We start from the raw sequence: 26,704 nt of genomic DNA on the forward strand, positions 1-26,704 counted from the left end.
AAATGTAGTTGCTGTTTGGAAAAACTGCACTGTGACACTTGTGTATGATTTTTGTACTTGCTCTGACTGATTTTCCACATCACCTACAGGACAAAAAGCAGACCATAACAAATATAGCTATCTATGAGTGGAATTAGTGAATATATAATAATATATAATCATCTATATAATATATAATAATTATTCCATTAGTGGAAGAAAGCAGTATTAAAAGGCAAAATCAGCAGATAGATTATATTCAGTGGGATTATTATACACCCTGTAAAAGAGAAGGCAGTTGTATTTCCTTTTTTCTAACAAAGAAAGCAACAAGAGCAAAAAATTCCCTAGCTGGGTTAACCATGATTTGTATTTTGTGTTAGCTATTACCCCTTGTTCAGTGTTCCCTATTACCAAAGGGTTCCTCTTGGTAACTGACACAGGAATGCTGAAATAGAAACAGCTTGATAAGAATGCTGGTGGCCAGCTTCAAGGGTGACCACAAGCAATTTTCAAGGTAAACCACCATGCCATCAGCAAGAGAAATATTTCTTTGGACAAAAAAAGGCTCTGTAAATCAAACAGGTATTTCTCAACTACCTTCCTAGAACAGCCCCTATTCATGAAGCATCTATGTAAAAAAGCACCTATAGGGAAAAATGTTTCACCTGTCATTAATTGGATCTCTATTAAGAAATAGTTGAAGCCAGTGCATTTGTAAGTGGTTGACTTCTACTGTTATCAATCTAAATTTTCATGATCCAGCTGAGTACTCAATACAGTCTTCAAAAATGCAAGGCAGTCAGTGCTTCAAGACACAGAGTGTTCCTTCCCTTGTCAAGGCTGTAATCTGAGAATCAGTTTATGCAGTTTGTGACTCTTGTTACTTTTGTTAAACAGCTGGAGCATCAGTCTTAATCAAAACAACTCCACCCCTAGAACCAGTTGCAGAAGTACTTGGGGGTCTTCCCTGGGTTACACGGAGAACAGAAATATAAAAACCATCCTACTGGTGACTACCTCAAGGACTCAGCTGCTCTCTCTTTTCCTGCTCTCTTTCTTTCCTATCTTCCAGTGGCAATCACAGCAGAGGAGCACCTCTCCTCATTACTGTACTTCTGGTGATAATACAGAATGTTTTGCAAAGGCTTCTCCTTCAGAAAGCTGGTCTTATTGTATCAGCAGGATCATTCTTACTGGCTTCCTCTCCACCAACCTGAATAAATTTGGGCAAACAATTTCTCCCTGCTTGTCCCCTTTCACACAGCAGGGTGTAGCCAGGCAGCCAAGCTTAGGCTGCAAAACCCCTTATTACCCACTATGAACTCTTATGTAGAATCTCTTTTAGTGTGTGATGATAACTGCATGTTTCAGGTATATTCTTTATAAAAGTGAGAAAAGGTTCAGCTCTCCTCTAGCCTTATCAAATACAAAAGGCTAATCATAATGATGATACTGAATAGTTTAGCAATGCATAGTTTGTCAATCCTTGACTTAAAGGATTAGTGTGATTCAACTTGAAATCTGATTTTAAAGTTACCTTAGAACACCAAAATCAATACATGAAGAAGCACTTGAGCAGAAGAGCTTTCCTCTGATATACAATTTTCTAGTTATTTTTGTCACATAAATATCTTTTAGAATTCAGTCCTTAGTGCTAGAATTACTGTGTCAGCTGTAAAAAAGGGTGAACTTTAAAACAAACATTGCAAAACTGATAATTTTAGATTGCTCACCTCATATATGTGAACTTGCTCATTTGTTACTGCAAAAATTAATAGAACATTGTTTTGCACAAGTTTGTCAATCAATTGTCCAATTGTTGGATACTCCTGCAAACAAACAAAAGAGAGGCACATAAATCTGTTTCTCATGTGCTTTCAGTTCCTGTCTCCCATGAAAGACACATTCAAGTGATCATAATGAGCACTTTGTTCTCTGTGTAGTATAAACTTTAATTAGGAATACACATATACAAAATAAAAGATAGTGCATATAATTTCCTGGTGTTGTTTTTAAGGAAACCCTTCTGTGAAAAGTACAGAGCCAGATTCCATAGTGGGGGCTTTGGCTCAGTAGCATCTGTGTTATATATACATATTTAATCCAAAGAACTGCACTGCACCAATGGTATTTGTCCTACAATGAACACTATAGTGTATATATTCAGTATTTTTGAACACTGAATCTTAAACTCACAAGTTCTCATACAGGAACAGTGTCCTGCAAATTCCTGAGCTGGTCCTGAATTCACACCCTTTCAGGGAACATAATTAATGCAAATCTTGCTTTCTCTGCAGAAGGAAATACTATTTAGTCTAATTCCATGGGCTTTCCTGTTGTAGAAATTGTATTATTTCTTTCCTTTTTCTTAGTTATGATCTATTCTGATTCCATACAAACACACTGTTCTCTCTTTACTGAAACATGTAGTTACAAATAAAATAGATTACATGAAATATCTGGATTCCCTAGCTTTTACACATTTCAGTGCTAAAAGTGTAATTCACTGTTGCTTCTCTTAGTCTTTAAATGTCCAGAATGTGACAGTATACAAAATTTGTAGGTAATTACCTGAACAGTTGACATGGAATATTCATTATTGTGGTCCAAATGACAGTTCCCATCATTAGGAATAACAATCCCTGCCAGTTTACTGTCCATCCCAAAATGGGAATCAGCATCACTCACAAACACCAGCAAATGTAGAGAATCATTCCTCCAGCCAATTTTTTCCTGTCATTTAAAACACATCAGTTTAGCAAGATATATTGCATCACAACATAGAAAAACAGCAAAATATTTGGAGAACGGCATCTCAAAATGAATGAATAGCATCATTCGCAAGGAAGCATCAAAGACAACACATCTCCTAAGGGATGATTTTCATTCCATTGTCTTTGGCTAACATTTTGTTTCCCCATCCCTGTGTTTAATAACATGGGTTGGCCATGTTCATGTCAATCTGCTTACTACTCTAAACATAAGTTAATAAAAAATATTTAAACAGAAAAACAGACACAGTAATTATACTGATATTTGGACTTATTTGTCCCTGGCAATTAAAAGGAAACTTAGGCTAAAATATTGCAATATGCATGTTTTACTTGTACAGCCAAAAGTATTTTCACACAAATTTAATGAGGCTCTTGGTTTGTGTTAAAAATTTTTGAAAAATAATCTGTCACTTTGAAATACCAGCATATAATACTAGAAGAGATAATATATGGAATAATATACCTAGAAGTTTCAATTACCTTGCAAACAGCTGCCTGCATAATTGCATCAAAACCTCCCTCTGGAGTGTCTATATTAGCAGAAATTCGTTGTCCTTTCACAATTTCATTGAATTTTTCAGCATCATTTGTTAGTGGCAAAACATTTTTATATCCAAAGGTGGGTAAGCACTCATATGGTACACTTCTGCAAGAAAAGTGAGACAGCTTATGGGTAATAGAGAGTGAAAAATCACTGGAATGACTGCTTCAGAGGGCTGTCTGGATTAGTTTTGGTCTTCTGTCCTTCTGTCTCTTGTCTCTGCCTGAGAAGAATTAGTGACAAACCTAAGATAATTAAAGAGCGTTCAGTGTCTTGGGCAATGGAAAAAATCTGCATAAAGGCTGGGAAATGCCTCCTAGAGCAGAGTAATTCAGCCAGTTACCAACGTGCAGCCCTTGCCATGCCTCCTGTTGTGCCTTGATCTCATATTTGGAAGCATATTGGGATCTGTAGGTCCTTAATGGCCCTCAGAGACAACCACCAAGGTGCTGCAGTCCTGGTCCAGGTTACAGAGTCCAGCTTCTCCCCTACACAGGTTAGCTAAGGGCTAGGGCAGCCAGGGGCTGGGGAGATTGCCAGACCTTAAGAGGGAAAAAAAGGCAGGAGAACAGCATTGATGGCTAAATGAAACTGGTTTTCTGTGTTGGGTTTGAGCTTGCAACTCCTTAGCGTAATTCATTAAATTCTTTTATATATATTCTAGAAAATGAAAGAAATTAAAAGATATATAAAAATACATGCCACATACCTTTTTGTTAACATATTAAGCACATTTGTAACTAGCAGCAAAAGCTAAAAAGCAGACTCACTCCCAGATTCCTCTATCCTAATAACGTAGGACTCATTAGAAGGGTGATCAGAAGGTGAAACTAAAAGAACCAAATCTTGTTCCACAAACCAACTCATTTACAGCTGGAGGAGGGGAGAATTTCCAGCGAAGCTGCTGAAATTAATTTTAACCTAAAGATTATGACAGTGTTGGCATGCAAACAAGTGTTGGGATTTTCCCTGCCTACCTGCAAGGGTTGTTTATTTCTGCAGCTGTAGTTTTGATAAATGGTGAAACTGGTTTTTCAACAAAAGATCCAAACCCCAGTCTAAAATTGCTTGTCAGTTTTGACATCTCTTTGGAAAGAGTTGAACCCAGTTCTTTGATTGTATTCAGATCATCATCCATGGAAGCTGAAAGATCCATGAGGTAGTAGAGATCAATCGGATAATCTTCAGTCTGGTGAACCTTGATCTGTATTGTTTCTTCATGTCCTATTAAGGTCAGGGGAAAGTGGGACACATATCAGCATTTCTGTGCAGAAAACATAGCAATGCTAATTTCTTCATAAACTTCAGTATGGTGACAATTATCTGGTATTTTAAAGCACCGTTAGCATTAACAAAAATATTTGAAAGATTGTCTGTAAACAAAAAAATCTCGATTAAAGGTCTGAAAATTAAAAGTAGCTCTAATGTTTGGGGTTTTTTTTAAACAGTTCTACAGTAATGCCATAAGCACAGAATTAAAACTGATTGCTATAATTTGAAAAAGTGTGAAAACATCTCTGCAGCAGTATGCAGCTTTAGAAAATTTAGCTATGAAGCTAATTAAAACTAGAGGTAGCACTTGGGGTCCTATCATATCCTTTAAAAATTTAAACAAAGTCAAAGTGTACACAGAGATTTTTTTTTGAAGTTCCAGCACTATGACCTGACCTAACTGAATGTCTCTTACTTTTTTTATTCCAAATTTTCTCCAGGAAAAATTCAAATGTGAGGGACCCCAAGGTGGTTCTGGAATGCTACCCTAAATGCCACTGGTATCTTGTAAATCCTCAAAGCAAGATTTTGTGTTGCCTCTGAGATACTCTGCCAGACCAGCAGGGGAGAGGCACAAGAGCTCAGCTGGGGAGGAGCCAGGGGCTTTCATTCTCTCCCTGCCACCTCACTGGCGAGAGAAGAGAGGAGCTAAAAATATATATCCTTTTTTTTATGATGTACCCAGCACTTCTGAAAATATTCCGAACGCAGCTGAACCTAGTTTTCATGTGATGAGTCAACAGATAATTTTGGACTCAACACAGGTTTTCATCTTTATTCTGTCAAGATATTTTTGAGCTTGTTCAACCCAAGAAGCTTCAGTTTATCACACTGTCTGAAATAAACCTGTGATCTGTGACTTACCTGGTCGCAGTCTCAGCGTTAATTTCTGGGGAGAAATCTGTGTGACATCAGAACTGTTCTTCTGGGATGATGCAGTTAGGGGATCATTTCTGTGAATTTCTACTTCTGAAATGGGAAACTCAATCAAATTCATCTGGCATCCTTTGGACAAAAGATTTTCCAGGGTATCACACCTCCCATGAATTCCAGACGAGTCTGTGTAATTCTAACGCAAGCAGGAGAAGGAAGGGATGAGTTAAATGTTTTTACTGACTAGCCACCAGCACCTGCCCCACAAAAGGTCAGTCCAACTCAGGGAATGGAAACAAAGGTGCAAGTTTGTGCAAACTAGTGCAGAACTAGATATAGGTGGCACAGAAACCCAAATTTGCCCTTCATGGGTCAAGTCACACAGGTGTATAATTAACGTAACTTACACCGACTTGTTATCCTGGGAGGAACTGCTCTGTTGCTGGAGAATGGGAATTGTGCCACTCACTGCATTTGGTTTCTCACAATACTGGGAATGATAACACAAAGCCTCTCTGAGCCACTGGTTTTTCTATCATAGGATTATGCCACAAATTCATCAGTCTTTCCTATACAGTTTAGAACTGCAGATTGAAGCACATCATTCAATAAAAGAAGAGGTCTTGCTGATAATAAACTCCTGGACGACTTGTGACAAACAGATTGTGGGTACCCAGTGTTTACTAGTTCTTTTTTTCTGACCTACACTTTCTCCTCAGCTCTCATTTAACCTGTCCACTGAAGCATCAAGTCCTTGTTCCTCTGCCTGGTGCCCAGCAGTGACCACAGCTGTGGTGCTCTCAGCATCCCCACACCTAAATTTGGCCCAGCATCCTCCTTGACCTTCTACCAGCCAGAGGAAATCAAAAGCCTACAGATATCAACTGGATATCTCGCAGTTTATTGCCATTACTCAATTCAGAGCATTGATATGCATTCCCTTCCACAGCGCTGCTACAGGGTGGGTACTAACCTCACATGGTGGTGAAGTTAATGGTTACTTTTACAAGGAGGCTTCTGTGCCTTATTACCATTTCCCAGGGCTATGTCCAGAGTTAAGATTCTCAAAATCAGTCAGGTGTGTCCTGGAAACTGCTCTGGCCTGCCAGCCCTTTTGACCAAAGCCTGGGCAGTGCCTGGCAGAACCAGCTCTGAAACATTAAGTTCCTGGCAGATATTCATGGGCCTGTACCATGCATCTGCTCTTTTCTCCTAGGTCTGGGAAAGCAACCCATGGATCAGCCATTAAGCCGCAAATATTCTCAGTCACTGAAAAACTTTCCAAGCAAAACAAAACAAATTTACTTTAAACCTGTTAAAAACAGAACTATGACCATTTTCCCACCAAAATATCACCCTTCATGCCTGAAAATTGTCTGGGATCTTATATATTTTGGTGGAAGTGTTGAGGCACCTGCTGGGAACAGTGGTTTATTATTCTCCACACTGAACCTGATGCCTTTGCTCAGGCAAAACTCTCACCCACTGCTTCTTGAATACAGCACACATAAATTACATGTACCATTATAAACCTTTCACAGGGAGATCCATGTCGTCTCCTTCAGTTACACAGTTTGTAACTTTTCAAAATGTGTGAAGAGACAACCTCATATTTCAAATAATACAATTACAAAGTGTGTTCCTATCCTACAGAAAACAGTTTCCTTGGAGGTGCTTTTGTTTGCTCTCACACTAAAACTCCTATGCCTTTTGCATGCTTGATCTGCTGTTTTCTAACAAAGAAATGGATGAGCTTATGAACAAAGAAGAAAAATCATGTTTACTACAGTGAAGTTTTCAATAGTTCCACAGTTTTTTTGGTTTGGTTTGGGGGTTTTTAAAATCAATAAATTATATTGGGCTCTTTTTTCCCTGTAAATACATGGCAGTAATCAAAATTATGTGATCCAATTTCAACAAAATCCTGTTTTATAGTACAGATATAAAAACTACTGCAAACACACTAATGTGGGGTCTTTTTTACCTCCATGGTAATATATTTTGCAAATGGCAAAAGATGCCTTTTTAGAATTTTTTTTAAAACATGCAGGTTTTTTTTCTCGCTGAGCTATTTCATAAAGAGTATTTTAGTCCCATGCTGTGTCATATCGCTGTACCCAAAGCCAACAAAAACTGTTAGCAGTAAAGGTGCAATCCAGAAACTAAAATGAAAAAGACTTTATTTCTCTAATATTTCTGTCAAGTTTTTGTTGCAATAGCTGACTATCTTGTTAATGCTAATGAACTAAGAGCTAGAATATTTACTGTGAACTGGGGAGATATTATTTAGCACCATTTATAGGAGAAAGTTTTAAAAGCAGAAGTGTGAAGTCACTTCCTTAGGGTTGCACTGAAAATCTGAAATAAAAGTATAGGAAACAAATCCAGATATATTTTTTAAGTCCAATGTTTTACCAAAAACATATCTATGTCATATGAATTATAAAGTCGACATTATTGTAACACTTAAAATCAACCACAGATTAATAATTTCTGGATGGAAGTTTTACATCTGCAAACTTCTACAGTGTTCATACTTGCAAACCTTCTGTTTACACTGTCTGGCTTGGCACATAATCTGTAAGACACAGTCCGGCTTTTGACTTTGTGTCTGGTGCTTCACCACCAGCCAGCCCTCAGGCTGATGACCTGAGACCCCCCTATTTCTGCCATAGATTTGGAAGATTGATGTTTTTGTGGTTTTTTTTCAAACAAGAAAACAATCAAACAAACAAACAAACATCCTAACAACCATACTGTGAATAACAGATCATGTAGAGTAGATTAAATTCCACTTCTGCTCCCCATGAAGGCTTCACTAAGCGCTGTATGCATTACAAAACTCTAGGCTGACCCAATTAAGTCAATACTTCATCATCACTCAGAGTGACTACAAAGACTTCAAGTCTTACTTTGAAATTTTTTTTTATCACTCTACCTCTTGCAAACACCAAGCGCAGTGTGGTCCGGAAAGCAAACAATCTTCACAAGTCACTGTGCTTTCCTGAGAGCAGGTCCCTGAATTTAAATCCAAGAAGATAAAAGGCTGTTAATATTATGCTGAATCATTCAATTTATGAAGAAACTTGTCATTTAGAGAATGTGGGTGGTGAAAAATGCATATATTTATCCATATTTAGGATTACTGATAAAATTTCTTCTTAACAGTAGTTCTATTGGTAAAAGATTAACTCTCCAATAAAGATTAAACCTCAGAATTGCTGGCAATTAACATACCTCCTTTTGCGTGCTTTATGGGTGGCATTCACTTAGAACATGTTAACTTGTTCCCTCCAGTGCACCTGATAGAGTGTTACATGTGTTTCTGGTATGGTGTAGGTAAGTCATTTCCCACATAGAGAGAGATATTAAAAGAACAGATTTATGCTCACTCTGTACGCTTAATATTGCTTCACTCAGCTCTGTAGATACTTGATATGATTTTTGTCCATTGTGTAACTACCGGAGAAACACTCAACCATATGTATAATAGAAAAGACTCTTAGCAGATCAAACTGTGATTAATGAAAACAAAATTGCTCAAATGTCTGTCTCTTCCAAACCTGTTGTGCTGTGTAATGACCACCAAGTTGTAGATGAAATGGCAATGCAGCCCTACAGCAGCCTGTCAAAGAAAGGTCATTAAATGGAAAGGAAAGATTAAATACAGAAGGCAGAAAGCTATTTTGTGTCAACTTCAAGCAAGAAACAATGCAAAATGGTTTTGAAATTGATCTCCCTGCCCCTGCGCCTTACCTTGCACATAGTTATTTCTTTGCAGAAATAGGAAACAGAGGCAAAGCAATTCAATCCCCATTCGTTTTCAGTGCTGGCTGCATGACAAAAAAATAATAGCTTGTTAATTATGGTCTGCATAAAGGTAGAATGTCGTAAAACCCATGCATTCCTGGAGGGTATGTTTTCAGATGTCACGTACACCGGATCGCGAGGAAACTTCAACCCCAGCGGGACAGACCATGAACAAAAGTGAAAACAAGGACTACCTGGGCAGGTAGAGAGGACAAGCTGTGCACACAGTAACGTGAACATGGTTATCACTTCCTTGTTTTCCTGGACTCCTTATAAGGCATACAGGGAAAATTCATTCAGGTGAGGATTTCTGTCAGTCCCAGTCACTCTGGGTCCTAGAGCAACCCAGCCCAGAGACCGTGTTTGCGCTGTACAACAGCCCTTCTAAAGCTCCTTCAAAATAACACCTTTAATTGTGCCCCGAGGGGAGATGGATCATTAAGATTGCCACGTAAGTATACTTGGAGAAAAGAAAAAATCCCAGTTTTTCAGATTTCGTGATATGGAGGGAAACTCATAAAGGGAATTGTGAAGGAAAAAAATCCCAAACTAATCACAGATTAAAACTGAGGACTTTGCTTCAGTACTTCAAGATACCAAGTACATTGATTTTATTGACATTCCAAACTGAAAGGGAAATGCTGAAGTTGTAGATTTTTTTAATATATAGAAGGAGGAATAATTTTATTCCCAGTACAGCAACTGACTTGAAAAGAGAATCATGTCAGCCTTAACTCTGCCTAATAAGTGTCTGAATATTCTGCAGCACAGAAACAACTGCATAAGAAGTTATTGCTATCTCTCCTCCAGCTTCCCAGCCTGAAATGAATGCAAAATATGTATTTCTTACCACCTTATTAAAAGGAAATAAAATTCCTTATTTCTGGATTTCATGTCTTCCCATCTTTTCTGCTCTGGTATTGTCTGTTTTAAAAATAATTTTTTCAAGATGAGTCCTGTCTTTTCATAAGGCTTTGCAATAGTCAAAGTAGGGATGGGTCTCTATCAGTTAAATTCAACATGCCTGCAACATTCCTGGGCATTGAGGCCAACTGGCGCAGAAAGACTTGAGTTTATGACTGCAAAGTACCTATTGGGACCATTCTAGCAACCAAATTGTGCCCAGAAATTGTTTGCAGTGAGTGTAGATTAGAAGAGGTCAAATTCATGCCAGGGAGCATTTTCACAGTCTAATAGCATAGACAATCTCATTCTAGTGCCTGAAAATATTCCCAGGCACATCCAATTTTACTAGTATTTACACAGACTGTGGGCAGTCTCACTAGCAACTCACTCAGGATTACATCAGAACCACCTTTGCTCTGCCCGTGTGTTCCCACCCCTTTGCTCTCACTAGTCATCGCTCGTGTCCAAACACGCTGTGTCTCAAACTGATCCAACCAAAACCCAATCACCTTCTGTGGGGAGGGTGGAGGGCTGGTTTTCATCTGGCTTTGTCCCTTAAACCCTGCGGCTGCCCAGTCCAGAGTTCGAGGCAGAACTGGCAGGAAAGGTGAGAATATGTTGGGCCAAATTTAGCCCAGTTTAGGCTGTTGTGGAACTCTATCTTAACATTTCTATTTACAACAACATTCTTAAATCTCCTTCAACTGCTCTCTATGCCTCAGAGTGCCCTTTGTAAAGCACTTGCTCAGCTACAACAATTTTCTCTGGCATGAAAAAAGCATTGATTAGATTATGTTCCTTCAGTTTGTGAAGACACAACTCTGTGTGAACACTCTACGTAATTACATAAGGTCAAAAAGAAGTGGAATCAACGAAAAGTGTTTGCTCTTGCTAAGAAAAACATCCTCCTGTAATATGCCACTCAAATATCCTGCTTCTCTGGGTCTGACTGACATTTGTGTATGTCCTTTAAGATTGTTACTATGTCTACAGCCTTGCAGCCCCCAAAATCCAGTGCTTTCTCTTTCAGTGGAAAGGTCACCTTGTAGCTCTTATGGGCTACAGCAACACTCCAAAGCACAGGGCTTGGTGGCAGTGCTTCGGCCGCCAGCAGTGTCTCAAACTAAGGACCAGCCAGCTGAACAGCGCTCATTCTTGGATTCAAGATATCAAACTTTGAAGTGTAGAGAGAATTAGTAATACAACCTACATAAAACTTACAAATTCTGTTTGATATTATCAGTTCCCCACTTGCTTGTGAGGTAATATTTTGTATAGGTCTTGGCAGGAATAGCATGGCTGGAGGCTAAGTGCCTGCCTCTGAGTGAGGTGGCTGCCAAAGACTATCTGAATTAAGCCTTTCCTGAATAAAATATCTAAGTTTCTGCAAATTATTAGGAATCTATTAGATTATTAAGAGATCTATTAGATCTCCCTTGATTGTCTGGAGAGAGCAGAGAAGGAAAAGAAAGTAGCAGAATAAACAACAACAGAAACAGACAAGGAAAAAATACTGAGAGCAGGAGCCTAAGAGAGGTCCTGAAAGAGAGATAGTGTACACCAAGAGTAAACCTTGGGCAAGGTAAGAATACCTAGACAGGAAGCAGACAGATGATTCTTGTTTTGAAGTAGTGACACATCACCTATGAAAATGAAAGGTAAGTTGACCAGGAAGTTCCTCTACTAGATCAATGCTTTGTTTGCTTTAATTATCACTAGAAGCATAAAATCTCAATCTGGAGTAGCCATGCTGATGTGGGAAGGATGTGTAAAATGCTTTGGGGTCATGGCATTAATTGATTTGACAACAGGGTTCCCATTCTTCATAAGGTTTTTAATACAGTCTCGCATCACCCACCCAAATTAAAGACACTGATTCAATGAGATACAGCAAAAAGGAAATTTATAGTACAGAAAGAAGACAATTATGATTGTTTCCATCAGCCACTATATCATTTCGGAGCAGATTCTACAAAGGTCTACGGGTTAAAACACTTCTCTCCCAAAGAAGGCATATGTTCCATAGCTGCATGGTCAAGTGCTTCCATACTCTTGGGCCAGCAGAAATGGGAAGCATTTTCTTTGGAAAATCTACACAGAAATATATGCCCCAGCAGCCTGACAGACCCAGTTCCAAAGAACAGCAATGGCAGATGTTTCAGAGGATGCCTGCCAGTTAGCTAAACAATGAAGGCTGAAAAAAGCTTCTAAGCTTGAAACTTTGGTTCGTCTTTAAGGAGCTAAAGATGATGTGAGTATCCACACAGTGGTGTGAGAGCTCTGCACACAGGGCAGTCCAGCACAGAGAGAAACCACACACAAGTACTGCACAGACACGGCAAGGACTGTCCTGACTCTGTCTCTGCTGCAGTACAGATCTGACAATGCTTTAGGGAGAACTGGCAAAAGCATTTCAAGAGGAAGCAACAATCCCTAACAAACGGTTGTATTTAATGGGGAAATTCACAGTGAAGGTGAAAGCGACAAATCAGCAAAATCAGAAACGTTTGCTTCTTTAATTATTTTGCTGCTTTTGTTTTTTTTTAGTTGATACACCTGCTCTTTCTTCATTAATCATCATGGTGGGACATGGGTATTGCTCCAACAGAAAATTACAACTATTCAAAGAAACTGCTGAAAGCACTTGAGTCCTGTATGAGTGACCTGGAGCTTGCTGAAAGCAAAGATCTGAACATACAGTGATGGAGCTGCTTCATTCCAGCTCCTGTGTTTTGGGGTGTACTAATGTCATATCCCATTAGGATATCATATTAGTATATGCTAATATGCTAATGAAACACTGCCACAGAACCCAGAGAGATGTGGTCTCTCCTACCCTCCAGGTGCTGTTTGCAAGCATGACTACACATGATGGAGTGCAGTTTTGGAAAAAGAGAGGAGGTGTCTGTAGCCTCTTCTGGAGGGCCACAGGAGAAGGAGAATCACACAGAGGAGAGGAATTTTCCCCTCCTGCTCTGAGCAAAACAAGGTGTTGGGAATTGGTGACTCAGGTTGTGATTCATGCTCTGGTCTCCTCTTGTTTCCGGAGCTGTGCACTGCTGTTAGAGGAGGGCAGGGAATGAAGTCAACAACCTTAATCTGAGCAAGCAGAGGGGCAGAGGAGGGAGGAGAGACTGCTCTGCAACTGTACAGTGAGCAGCAGGCAGGAAACTCAGGGTGTTTTCAACTTGTGTTCACCTTGCCCACGGCTCTGACCTGGCTGGTTCCAGCCAAGGGTGTGAGGAAGCCTTTGTTCTCAGGTTTTTTGGCATGGGTGAGCAACATGAAAGATTTGTTTGCTTTTCAGATTTGAAAACACTCTCACACTTAAAGAGAAATAATCAGACCTCTGAACTGCAGAATGGTTTAGGTGGAATTTGTAGGAAAATGGAGTGGGACTGCCAACCAGCCTACAACACTCAAATTATGCCAGGGACTTCCACACATCCCATCAAATCTCACCTTGGTTTTTGTTTGCTTTTCTTGGTTACATGCCACCCCTTGCTTTTCCTGCACTATAGAATGTGGGGCAGAGACAGCAGAGCAAGCTCAGTGCAGGTGGGTGATCAAGCTGGGGATGGGAACTAAGTTGAGCTCCAGAGCTCCTCAGATCCCTGCACTTTAGCTGAAGAGCTTTTCATAACTTTGTTCAGATTAATGCAAAATTCAAACCTGACCTGCAGGCCCCATCACAGAAGGGACAAGGGGATGGCCTTGCTGTTGCAACAGCACCAAGGGAAAGGCAACCCTGTGTCCCAGCCCTGCAGCAGGCCAGGCCTGCTCTTGGAAAAGACTGCAAGGTTGGGTAAACATAGTGTCTTCAGGCCTGACCACCCATATGTAAATTCTAAACTATGGACCTGGGATTAAATCACTTGAAAAAAGTGATTCTGCTCTGGTTTTATGCACAGAAAATAATTTTATGGCTGACCTTCCTATGCTTAGACAGAGGTATAACGCTTAGTTAAAACATAGGGTTTGAATAAGGTTATTTTAGAATAACCAAAACAGAATGCTTAGCCTAGCACCCAAGCAGCTGCTAAATAGTGAGGAAAGTGGGCTCAGGCATGCATGAGAGCAGCTCCATTTCTGGAGCCTCCTGGAGCTGTTCTGGGCTGGGTCAGTTTGGTTCCATGTACAGACGCCCAGCACTCAGGCCACGCGTCCTCGCCAGCAGCTGCCGTCTCTTTTTGGGAAAAGAGCAGAATTTATGGTTTCAGAAGCCTTTTGTGCAGAGTGCTGCCATCTTATGGCTATTATGCTCCTCTGGAGGAGGAAAATGAGCACTCAAACTCAGGTGGGAAAAAGGTGATACTGAGAGTCCTATTACCTTTTAACAATATTTTGCTTTGTGGCTTATATAAAAATCTTTCAAGATATTCAAATTTTTGTAAAACTATGCATTCACTTATATTAGAATTTTAAAAATTTTTTCATCCTTTTTTCAAATTCCATCTCACATTAAACAGAACATTACTTCCATTGTCTTTGTTATAATCTTGGTTACAAGCTTCTGAAGTGTCAGGAATCATTTGCAATATCTTTATCAGGGTAAATGTTACTGTACTTTATAAATCTTGCCTTATGTGTTTCTTCTGAAAGCAGGAAGGAAATTTAAACCAACAGTGTCTCCTCACATGCAAACAGGAACGTTGGAAAAACAATATTATACAGAATGATTACTGCTTCTACAATCCTTAAAGTACTCTTCAGAGCTACCAATATTAAATATCTAAAAAACCCATGCAAAACTAGAAATATATAAATAGAGCCACCTCTAAATAAAAATAAAATCAAACTAAATCAATTCCAAGTATTTTGCTGAGTGATACCAAAAGAATAAGGCAGAGCAGATTTCTCTAACAATGTTTTCCAAGAGTTCAAAATGGTTAATCATGTAAATGCTGTCAATAATATTAGATCCACTGATACCTCATCCTTCTTATCTCATGTTTGTTGTGCTCTAGTTTGACACTTAACAAACAGATTTATCAAAATTTTAAACCAATGTTTAAAAATAGTTAATTCTTAACATTTTATAGCATGTCAGTATGATACAGGCCATAGGGTCATGCTTTCTATCAGAACCAATAAATCAACAGAAATTTTAAAAAATACTATTGCCACAGTAATAAAAAGGAGGGGGCACAACACTGCAAAGGCTCTTATAGATACTGAAAATATTTCCTTTCTCTTTACACAGCTGTCTTAATAAACTTATGGAATCCATCATAAGTCTTGTCAGACTGCTTGACCCTCTGGCAGAGAGGCAAAGAGAAAGTGGCTCTACTCACCTTTATGCAAGAGCTACGTGAATTGTATCATCCAATTTGCAAGCAAATAACTTCCATTTTACTGTGATACCCACACCTACAGTGGTTTATCCCTGTCACTCTTACTAGAAGACTGTTTCAGAGACTTTGCTCTTCTCATAGCTGGAAACTGCCTCAGCTCCAGCCTGGATGGACTAACTTTCAGTATATATCCATTTATTTTAATGACAACATTGTCTGGCAACTTAAATAGCTTCTTTCCTCCCTAGTATTTGCCCTGCCCTTCTTTCCCCTCCCCTTGATGTATTTATAGAGAGCAATTGTATATCCCTCATTCTTTGTTTTGTGCAGTACTGCTTTTCTGCATTTCCTTCAATGTACTTTCCTAATTATGGCTGACAAACTGTTCTCAGTACCCAGAGGAGCCTCCTACAATGCTGTTTGTACCCAGGTATCCCTTCTTTAGGTCTCCTACATGATATCCAAGCAGGACCATTTTGGCTTTTCCCATGGCTCCACCTCAGTTCTCTCAGGATCCTTCCACGACTGACCGAGACATTCTGGTCTTCCTCCTACCCAACCAACTCGCCACAATTTACAACAGAAGTAATTTCCACCTCAGTCTGGATGTGATCCAGCACTTGCACTATTAAATTCTACCCAACACTTCCAGGTCCTTGTTCCTTCATAGTTTTCTGCATTTTATCTTCACGCAATTGTTTATTATTTCTTGCAAAATGCATACGAAATTTCCAGATTACTAAGGTTAGTTAATGAAGCTGTACATTACTTTTTTCTCTGCCTTTTCTCTCTCCTTTTTTTGGGAGATCTTTAAAGCAAAACTTCCTGATCCTTCACCTGAAAATTAATTTTTTTCTTCTTCGAGCAATTTAGGATGGATGACAAACACCACTTCACTATGAGCCTACTGCACCTTGTTAATAAATTTTTCAAGTTTGTAAATGTTAGCTTTTATTTCTACAGATGCTTCCATTTTTGTCCAAGATCTGGACTATCATATTCACAGAAAAAAAGAAAGAGCATTTTTTTTGTTTGGGCAGTACATACAGAGTCTTTAATCTCTACCAGAGAGAGTACTTGCCACCTACCAGACTCCCTTTTACTTGTGTGATAGGAGAAACTTTGACTTTTTCAAATATTGTTACAGATGGTATGTCTGCAAACTTGACAGATCTGACTGCACCCTCCGCTTCCAGGTTCCCAAAATACCATTTTCACTGGTGATCTGGTATGGTGGGGGCTTTCACTCTCTTTGCTATCTCCTAATACTTTTATTTCTTTTGAAAGGATTTTTAAGGTGCTTACACTCTTCATTGTCTCCTTACAGTACAAATTACAGATTTTTAAATTATTATTTAAATTAAATTTTAATAGGTTTGGAGCCTTCATCCAATTAATATCACTAACTAATTTCTTTGGTACAATACTTCACAAGGACAAATTCTGATAAAACAACAGGCCTATTCTTGTTCATTCTTTCATTTACTTTCAACTTAACCAAGCTGGGATAACTTTAGCTAGGTTATTTTCTACCACCAGCTGCTCTATGTCATCACTACCTAACAAAGATCACCTAGAATAGCATCATGGTAGCCCAGTGACTGCTTGCTGATGAAATCTGCCAGCTATTACACCCTGGAATAACTGGCTCTACTGTTATCAGCAACATTTGCTTTATACTCTATTTCTGACAAGTTAAAATCTCCCACAGTGAGGCAATGCTTGGGAGCTTCTCATTCATGCTTGCAGTCATCTGGGTTGGACCTCTCTGGAAAACGTTGGTCCTTGGTGGCGCTTCAGAAGACCTTTACCTTGACAGATACCATTCTGCCCAGGCTACCCCTCTCTGGTTTTATTTCTAGTGTTCTTAAAAGACTACACCTTAGTTTAAGTGTTTTTCAGTCTTAGATCACCCATCCACCATCCTTCACTAATCATGGAAGATTTGGGGTCACCTTGGATCCAGCAGCTCTAGCCTGCATTTGCAGTTCTTGTACACAAACTTCTCAGCTCTTCTATGACAATGTGCAAATTATTTTTAAAGTGTCATATCCCTTTTACTCCTAACACTCAGGCCACACACACACCACATTCCCACACATGGACATGTCAGTGTCCATTTTTCTCCCATCTGACATTTCTTTCTCCCTGACTTATTCATCATGCTTTGCTTTTCAGAACCAGACATTAAAATTACTTACAAGTGTCCCCCAACATCCTCTCCTATTTCTTGGAATTCTTTTACTGATTATACTGATGTGTGTGTGTGTATATATATATATATGTATATGTAGTTATCATCTATTATTTTGTAACATTCTACATGATCTCTTATACTATAAGGATATCAATTATAGCAATCTTGGTTCCAGAAAATCAATGCCATGTTTGCTCCAACAGAGTTCATCCAGTTTGTGTGAAAAATCCTCCTTCTTCTCAAAAGCTAAATTCCTTACAACACTCCTCATAACACCAATTCTTAAGACATCTGCTGCTCTTTATTATCTTGCATGCTTTAACACACCCTCTTAAGGAATGAAACCCTGCAGTGGGAGCTTTTCCTTCAGGACAAACCTACTCACACAGATTTCCTCTGGTTTTTGTTCTTTTCACCGCTCATTCCTTTAGTCTTTTATCCTACAATATGATCTGGTACAGTTATATTTCAGCCCATAAATTATTGCACTGCCAGTGGCACAAAAACAGCCTCTGTTTTATAAATGGAATAAATAATAAACTGCATGCACACACTATGTGTGCATTTTCCTTGAATACAATCATTTTAGCTTGAAACTATGCTCAGTACCGCTGAACTTATATTTATGAGGCAGTTTTAAAATAGCTTCTGTTAAAATAAGTATTTTTGCATGAAAGAGCTAAAGCTTGAATATACTTTTGAACTTGAGTAGCTTTGTGAAATGTCTCATCAGTTCTCCTGGAGATGTTTTAGTCCTTGGGAGTTAATCATTACCTGAAATTATGGGACAAAACCTATTCAAAGGCAGTCTACCATGTAGAGTTGTGTTAGGGAAGAAATGCAGACACTGACTCATAGCTGCCACTTATTTATTCAGTCAGTTATGATGTGATTCTTTCCAACATTATTTTTCTTTTGATCTATAGTAAGATACTGATCTGGTGGATGAGATTTTCTCAGTTAGAGCAAGACCCTCTCCACCCTAATCGGCAGAGACATTTGACTGTCAAACTACCAGAGGAATACCACAAAATTTTAAAACAGTACAAGAAAAAGGTAAAGAGATCAGTGAGTTAACCTTAATCTGGAAGAGGCACCTGAGCGCCCCCTCTAAAATCAGAAAAATTGTGCTCAGCAATGTCTGAGAGCAACAGAAAAAAAAAAAACAAGAAAAAATTCAAACAGGTCAAATACTGGTTTGCTCCCAGGACCATGCCAAGTCATGGGTATGGCAACAATCAAACCTCAAGGGAACAGCAGGCACAGGGCTTGGGCTGACACACAGGAGGTGCCTCCCTCTGCAATTTCCACAGACACAGTCAAGAGCAAACTGGTTTCTAACTCAGGCCTAACAGATGCTCCAGAGCACATTTGCTTTCTATACTACAAAGCCAGGCAAGTTCCCCTCTAGCTGTGTAGTGTGTCAACTTTCTTGCATGTAGTGAAAACAGAAACACCTTCTTCTGCCTGTGTCATATTAATATGAAGATTACACTAGATGGGTACATGAAATAACAGACTAAAATAATGGTAAAAATTTGAATTTAGATTATCTAGTAGTGTCAGCACTTGTGGAAAACGCCTATTTGTCACATTCTCATGACGTCACAGTTTTCTGTCTAATTTTGTGAAATTTGATCAATATTCACAGTTTTAAGCAAACAGAGAAGTAAACAAAACCATTGCAGTTATTTATTCAAACTGTGCTGACACAGAGCTATTCATGATGCCTGTGCATCACATTACTGATAAAAACATTCATTTTTTACTAGGTCTCCTACATCATCAACTTGCTCAAGGGGAGTAATACAGCCTACTTTTCCTTTTCCCTGAACTGATATTTGTGTTCTATATGTTACCATCTGATTTGTCCCAACCACTTGAAATGTTTTTCTCTTCTTTCCCTGCTGTTTAAAAATCCCCTCTTAAGTTTATTTGCTGTGCTCATGGGTTGAGCAATGACAGTTGGATTTAGCTCATGCTTCTGAACTTGCATATTAACTACTCTTTCGAGACTTGGCCTTTTGCTGACATTCTTCTAGGTTCACGGTTTTTAGGGTGCATAATTTTCTTCATGAGCCTGGTATTGTACTGCTTCTGTTGTTATAATGAAGCTTGAGGAAGATCATTCCTCAGAAGTAGTTTCTCTCCTCTTACAACTAGAACAAATTCAGGCTCAGGGTCAGACAAAGCATCACAAGCTCCAACCTGGGCAGCCTTCCTGGCTGAGGAAATTTCTCAGTGCAGTTCTTGTGGCAGAAATCTGACAATCTCTATCTGTTTATAATGTCTATTAACACTCTGAATAACAGCACAGGCACTACAGAGGCCTTGACTCTATTCCACAAGGATGGCAGGTAAATATTGCCAGAAAAATAACAGTCCACTGTCAGGAGCAGGGGATTTCCAAATCTGAGCCTGAAAGCCTGGGTGGAGGACAGCCAAGCACAAGAGACGTGGAAGCCAGGAAAGGGTCAGAAAAGGAGCAAGTCTTGCTGAAGCTGACTTTAAACAACCATTTGAGATATTGGCTATGGTTGTAATATCCACCAGTGTTAGATGAGATTGATTGCTGCTAGCATGGTTCTCAAGGAAGGAAGAAGCATCTTCTAAAGATGCCAAGGTTCATCATTCCAAGTAGGTTTTCTGCCCTGGGGAGAAATGGCAGCATTTGTATTCTCTACCCCAGACAGTTCCACTGAGTGAAGAAAAACCAATTTCTCCATGATCCTCGTAAGACATCTCTGCAGACACAGCCAGAAGGCTTTATCATACAAGTGTCACCCCTAAGTAGTCTGGCAGAGCCTCATTGCAGGGGCAGCTAGTGCTAAATGAAACCTCATTTGGACCAGGCTCTACCTCCCACACAAGTGGCCTGCAGAAGGCTGAGGATTGCCTTACCAGCCTTCAGGCTCTCTGGGTCCCAGCAATGGGAAACAAACTCTAAGGAGATGCCTATCCCTGGGTTCACAACTCAGTACCCCAGGAAAAGGATGAGATCCACTGCCAGAGCACCACTACTCCAGTTCTGCTCTGCTAAACACTATCTGCTTTGGGTGCTACTGGAAAAAAGTGCTGAACACAGACAATCAGAGGGATTTGTGTTTTCTTATGTATAAGATACCAGAGAGCAAGACAGATCAGAGTTTTGAATACCATTGAGATGCTAACCAGGTCACAGATGTCAGATTTAAGAGGTATATTCCTATCTTCCTAAACTTTAAAAAATAAATATCGTTAATGACAGGACTGGCATTTCATGCACTTCCCCAAGCTCCTTCACTCTTAACTGATAGCATGAATGTTTAATTAAAGCTTTGGCAGAGAAGTAGATCAGGACTACTGTATCATTTTCCCCTCAAGGCGTGCTTCAGCAAGCTGATGCAGGTTGCTTGGTTGGTGAGATATATCAATATTATAAGGCACCATGTGTCAGGCTGAACATATTAAAGGCTGTGTTAAATTTTAACATAGGTCATGAATCACTTAAAGTAATTCAGCCAACCAGAATTAGTATGAAAAGTATGAGTAACAAGGGGCTGGTTTTTGTTCTGGTTTTATATAAGCAGGAGGATGAGGCACCTGAGCAAAGGTTCATATGCAACAACAACTGTAACTCTGCTCATGTAGGAATGATTCAGACATTTGGATCACAATACAGAAAGATCTTCATTTTGTTGAAAACCTCATTACAGCTTTCTGAGAATTAAAATTTGGACAGCTTGGTTTGGGGGAGCCTTCTAAGACCATTAACTCTGATATAAAATAATAAACAGTGTATATGAAGTGAAACATTTTAAAAATAAGTTTTCCCTGACATCTCCGGAAGAGAGAACAGGGAATGTTCAAAGAGAATGCTGCCTTTATTAGTTTTTCTCCTTTTAACCATTTATTGGCATTGTTACCTAAATTTTCTCACAAAGGTGTTCGACTGCAAATTTATTGTGGGTTAAATTGCAAACATAGTCATTAAAGTGCACTGAATACTCTTTTGGCTTTACTTGCACAAATAATGACTGTATGCTCTACATAGCATGATAAGTATTTACATGATCTTACATACTTTGAGCAATATGTCATCATGATTCACCATTTTTTATCTCTATTTATTTTTGCTGATTTTGCTTCTTTTATAGCTCACCTCTGTCTAGACCAGCACACAACTCCTTTTAAACACAAACTTAACCACACCTAGACATGCAAGCTCAGCTGGGCTAAGAGGTGATGTTTTCATTATATTAACAGTTTGCCTTTGTATTTCAGTAGCACGGAAATAGCCTTGTTCTCTGAAAAAAAAATTATTTTTTCCTCCTTGTTGTAGGATGTGCATTGATGAAGCATTTGACAATGACCTTCACTGAGGACTATTATTAAAAGCATTTGCTGCAATAAATTTACTCATTCACCTTCTGCACATTCTAGTAAGCCTGTGGTATCTCAGAACCTGTGCCTGTCACTGAGGACAGCACAGAAGCACTCACTGAGCTCTGCCAGAAGGAAAGGCACCGCTTTTGGCATTGGGAATAGCAGTAGCTCCAGAGTGAAAGAGCATTGTTCAGAAGTGGCACAATGATCAGAGCTGGTGGCACAGCAAAAGCAGGGCTGGGAGCACCGCAGCCAGAGCTGCAAGTGACAGGTCTGTTCATAGCCCTGCTTTTCCCCAGGGGATGGCGTCGTGCGAGCGACTTCATTAACTGCTGACAGCAGACAGACTGCGCGCTGGGAGCGAGACGGAAACACTCGTCAGATGGCCCCAGCCACAACTGAGGAAAAGCACAGAAGAGATAACTGGCAAGTGTGGAGCCTTCCTCGCTGTTCAGGAAAAGTTAGGCACATCCCTGAATGCAGTGCTCTGTTTCTTTTCTTTCAGCAGGGTGTACAGAGCTACCCAGCACAAAGGGAGCTGCTGTCAATTCAGCGCACCATTGGAATCTGCCCAGGCTGTAGAACATGGCATCTGAATTCCAGATAGGTTGCTAGCTGTAAGAAAACCCCCCAAATATCTTGGCATTTTTTTCTTTTAATAGTCAGGAGAAGAGAGCCACCAAGCCTTGTTACCTGTCATTGAAATCCTTGCTGTGTGTGACCTCTTGCACTGTCAATGGAACTTCCCTCACTGTATGGCCAGCAGGATGAGTGTTCTCCTTGGTGTCCCCAAGGCATTTACTCATGGAACAGGGTCACACAGCCCAAATTGTCCATATCCTTAAAACCAGGGATCTTCACTCCATCCACAAGTTTAAAAACCTCCATCCTTATTGAACCAGCTCTGAGGTTGTTTGCCTGCCCGTGCCCTCCACCCTTCTAAAGGTCTTACTAAGAACTAAAGACCTGAAACACAAGGGTTTCTACACACAAGTACTTCCTCATTTGCTCCAAAAATTTACAGAAAAATGTGTTGCCTTACCTGCTGCTCCCCAGTGCTCTTGAACATTTCTCGTGTGCAGAGCAGATTCCCTGGCACCGCAGACATCCTTGCACTGCAGCCCAGCTTTCTGCAGGATCACAGAGAGCTTCTCTTTTTCCACATGGCAGCTGCCTTGCTTCTCACCAGCCCTGAAATCAAGCCTCTGTTTTAAAAGCACTCCACCATCCTGCTCCTTCAAACTTCACTTTGCTCTGTGGATTCTCCAGGCTCACCAAGTGTCTGTGTTTCAAACATTAATACTTTGATTACTGTCTTTCTTTAAAAGAAATTCTACTCTCCAAACTCTATCTCCTATAGAAAGTCTGACAAAAACTGACCTAAAATGCCATTAGTCAAAATCCTGTTCTTCTCAGAGGAAACACTACTGGTCCTTCATAACCAAGCAGCTATTTATAGGAATGGTGACAGTGTGTCTAACCCCACAGTACAATGAGAATGAGGCAGTCCAGACAAGACAGGATGATAGAGGCTGTTCATAAAATCAAAACTGGAATTCATGTACTGTACATCAATGGGGATTTAGGCAACCACTTTCTTTTCCCATTTCAGAGGGAAGAAATAAAGGCCCTCTTAGCACAGGGACACACAACACATTGTCACTGGAATAATTAATCCATTATTTTAAAGAATAATGTTGAAGTTTTCTATTTGTTATAATCCTAATCTCCCCTCTTTCTGCAGGGCAGCGCTTCCACCTCACAGGCACCTGCTTGCACACTTCCCAAAGGAGCTTCTTCCTCATAAACTGCATTGTATGTTCATCTTAATAGACATAAAACCAGGTTCTTTGATCTGAGCAGCAAAACACAATTAGTTTGGGATAGAGAACAGAGGAATCCCAGACAAGCCCCAGACAAAAGCAGAAATGGCAGGGAGGCAGAATTACCTTAGGGAATGCACAAGGAAGCATCAGTGCCAGCTGGGTTACAAATCAGAGCAGCCAGTAGCTGTAACATTCTTCTAAGGAACTGGGTGGGAAGCCAGGCATAAAGAGCAGAGGCAGCCCAGTGTTCACATCATTTCCCTGGGCAGTAGTTAAGGAGCTGGGGCAGCACTGTAAGAAAAGAGAAAAGACATAAAAAATAGCCAGAGATGAAATGAGGATCTAAAATTGTCTTAGGAATGCACCTAGTTGAGAATTAGAAAAACCTGTAAAGAGGCAGGGAAATGACATTTCTTGGAGTGGGGCTGGAAGCTGCAGTGCCTGGGGCACCCCACAGTGGCACAGTGGGCTCAGCAGGCCCCTTCCCCATGGCCAGGCTGCTCTGATGGGGGCAGACCACACGGGTCCCAGCTGAGGACCCCTCACCATCAGTGCTGACACTTTACCTACAGCAGTGAAGAAAGCCACCAGCCCATCTCTTCAGGACCCAAACAGGAAGATAACCAGCTCCTGTTCCACCCTGTCTCAGCATGCCTGGCTGGGGCACATCTCTTTGGGCTCATGGACCTAGGTGGGGAGGCAAGAGCCCCCTGTGCTGACTCTGGCCATGCTGAAGCCCTGTGGGATGTGCTGCCATGGAATTGACACCCTGTACTGTCCTCTCCCCCACTCCTGCCTGCCAAGCAATGAAGCCCCTTAGCAAACTTCACCCGCTTTGTGGTGCTGTGCCCAAAGGCCAGGCTGCTCATGGCAGCTGGGGAGCACAAGGGGAGGGGAGGCTGGAGAGGGGCTGGGCTGCCCTGGCAGCCACAGGTGAGAGCAGCAGCTCAGCAGCACCAGAGATCCCCCCTGCCTCTCCCAGAGCCAGCAGCCCAGCCCACGTGCCAGGGGCTGATATGTATTTGGAGACATGTACATTACAGCAACCAGAAAGAACTTCCTGAGCTACCAACATTAATGGGGTACTAGGTCTGTGACAGACAAGGAAATTCTATTATATATCTTTAAAAATGGAATATAAATAGCTACAGAATGGCTTGCTAATAGTAAATAGCAATTAAACTTCTCTACCAAATGTATAAAAATCACATAAAAAGACAAAGAGAAAACTCTTCCCCATTGTGCTTGCCTACTACACACCTTCCAAAAGACTTGGCTGGATTTTGGCCTTGATACCTGGAGGAATATATTGCCAGTAACTAGAACTGATTTTGTACTTAGATATGTACTTCAGGAAAAAATATTACCCAGGTTGTCTGCAGCTGTAGCAACTCATTAGCATAATTTTAGTTTTTATTTTTTTCTTCATACAGGCACAGAATTAAAAATCAATTTCCTTCTTAAATAAAAATCTGAGACTGGATACAACCCATGAATAATTCTGTAATTTCAGGTCCTTGTGATTGATTATTTCTTCAGTAATCCCTAAGGATCTAGAGTGAAAAACTTGAGGGGAAAGAAGATGCTTGTTAAACACAACTATGTGTGCCTTAATGCACAAACAATAACTAAGACCAGAAAATATTTTGCCTGCAATAAAATACAGACTCCCTTAATCCCCAGAAATTCACTGCTTTTCTTCAGAGCAAACATTTATTGGTAATATACACTTCCCTGAACTAGGTAAACCTCACAGCTGCAAGAACAGTGGTGGTAAACCAGAGGACCAGACATGAAATGAACAAAACCATGTGTAAAATTATTTTTGAGAGGCTCAGTGAAATTAAATGCTGTCATTGCTTAAGACAATCTACCTCACTGACTGTATTAAATTTGCCCAGATGCATCCCTGAGAGCAAAAAATGTAGTTGCCTGGCATAAAACAGAGCTACAGAAACCAAACAAACTACCACGTGAGAACTTTATCAAAGCAGGGAGAACAAAATCCTTTATACCCCTGTTATACAAAATTAAGTAATAGAAATACCTGAATATTTTATGGGACAGATTAATTTGAGATACATTTATTCAAGGCCAAAAACCTCAGGCCTACGTCCTTGAAGATATTTACTTAATTTTGGTTAAACCTTTTGATCAAACAAGTGCTAAGTTAAGTTATATCACTTTACATCCTGAAGGACAAATACTGCCTTTACTTGATTTGTAGTTATAAAAGATGCTGTGGGTAGTGGTGGAAGCACTTTATATGTTTTTATTTCTATTACAGTGTGGCTTCAATCAGAAAGAGAACTTTGTGGTAGAAATTGAACAAATGTCATATGTATGTGTAAAACTCATACCCAGAAATTCAACACAGGCAAATTAATTCTATAGCAGAAGAGGTAAATTTTACACAGAAGTTGCTGGAGAGGAGGCATGGCAGTGGGGATGGACTCAGAGCATGGTGCAATCTGTAAGGAAAGAGCGCCTGAAGGATGTACAGACTGAGGAGGGGCTTTGTGAGGCTTCAGGAGGGGATGAGCTTTGCCTCTGCTGTCTGGGGAGGGGACTGCTGAGCACTGTGCCTGGGACAAATGCAGGTGCCACTCAGGGTCTGCCCCAGACCAAACACAGAGCCAGAAATCACTGCTCAGAACAGAACTGAGCAGTAAACACACGAGTTTTATTCTATCAGTCATAAGCCTGAGTGGAGCGAAATGTAATGTAGTGCTAATAGACTCAAAGTACCAGTAAGAAAAATATAGATCAAAATATGATATTCATAATTAATAAAACAGGTGACCATTGTACCATGCAATAAATGGTTACAGGTCTCAAGCAGGACTGAATTATTAACAACACCA

At 40.1% G+C, this 26,704-nt stretch overlaps 1 protein-coding gene across 1 annotated transcript in view; it reads right to left on the bottom strand.

Moving 5' to 3' along the window:
• The window catches only part of ITGB6 (integrin subunit beta 6), a 35,273-nt gene extending 19,682 nt beyond the window's left edge, over positions 1-15,591 (bottom strand). Inside the window, exons 1-8 of the mRNA XM_005415810.2 lie at positions 15,453-15,591; positions 9,199-9,275; positions 8,381-8,460; positions 5,434-5,638; positions 4,275-4,521; positions 3,237-3,402; positions 2,554-2,715; positions 1,716-1,811 (exon numbers count right to left, since the gene is read on the bottom strand). Of these exons, the coding sequence (XP_005415867.1) occupies positions 1,716-1,811; positions 2,554-2,715; positions 3,237-3,402; positions 4,275-4,521; positions 5,434-5,638; positions 8,381-8,460; positions 9,199-9,259 (1,017 nt within the window). The 5' untranslated portion in view covers positions 9,260-9,275; positions 15,453-15,591. The remainder of the gene's footprint in view (positions 1-1,715; positions 1,812-2,553; positions 2,716-3,236; positions 3,403-4,274; positions 4,522-5,433; positions 5,639-8,380; positions 8,461-9,198; positions 9,276-15,452) is intronic.
• Positions 15,592-26,704: the final 11,113 nt, after the last annotated feature.

Source organism: Geospiza fortis, unplaced genomic scaffold, assembly GCF_000277835.1.
Source record: "Geospiza fortis unplaced genomic scaffold, GeoFor_1.0 scaffold112, whole genome shotgun sequence".
Classification (NCBI taxonomy): domain Eukaryota; kingdom Metazoa; phylum Chordata; class Aves; order Passeriformes; family Thraupidae; genus Geospiza; species Geospiza fortis.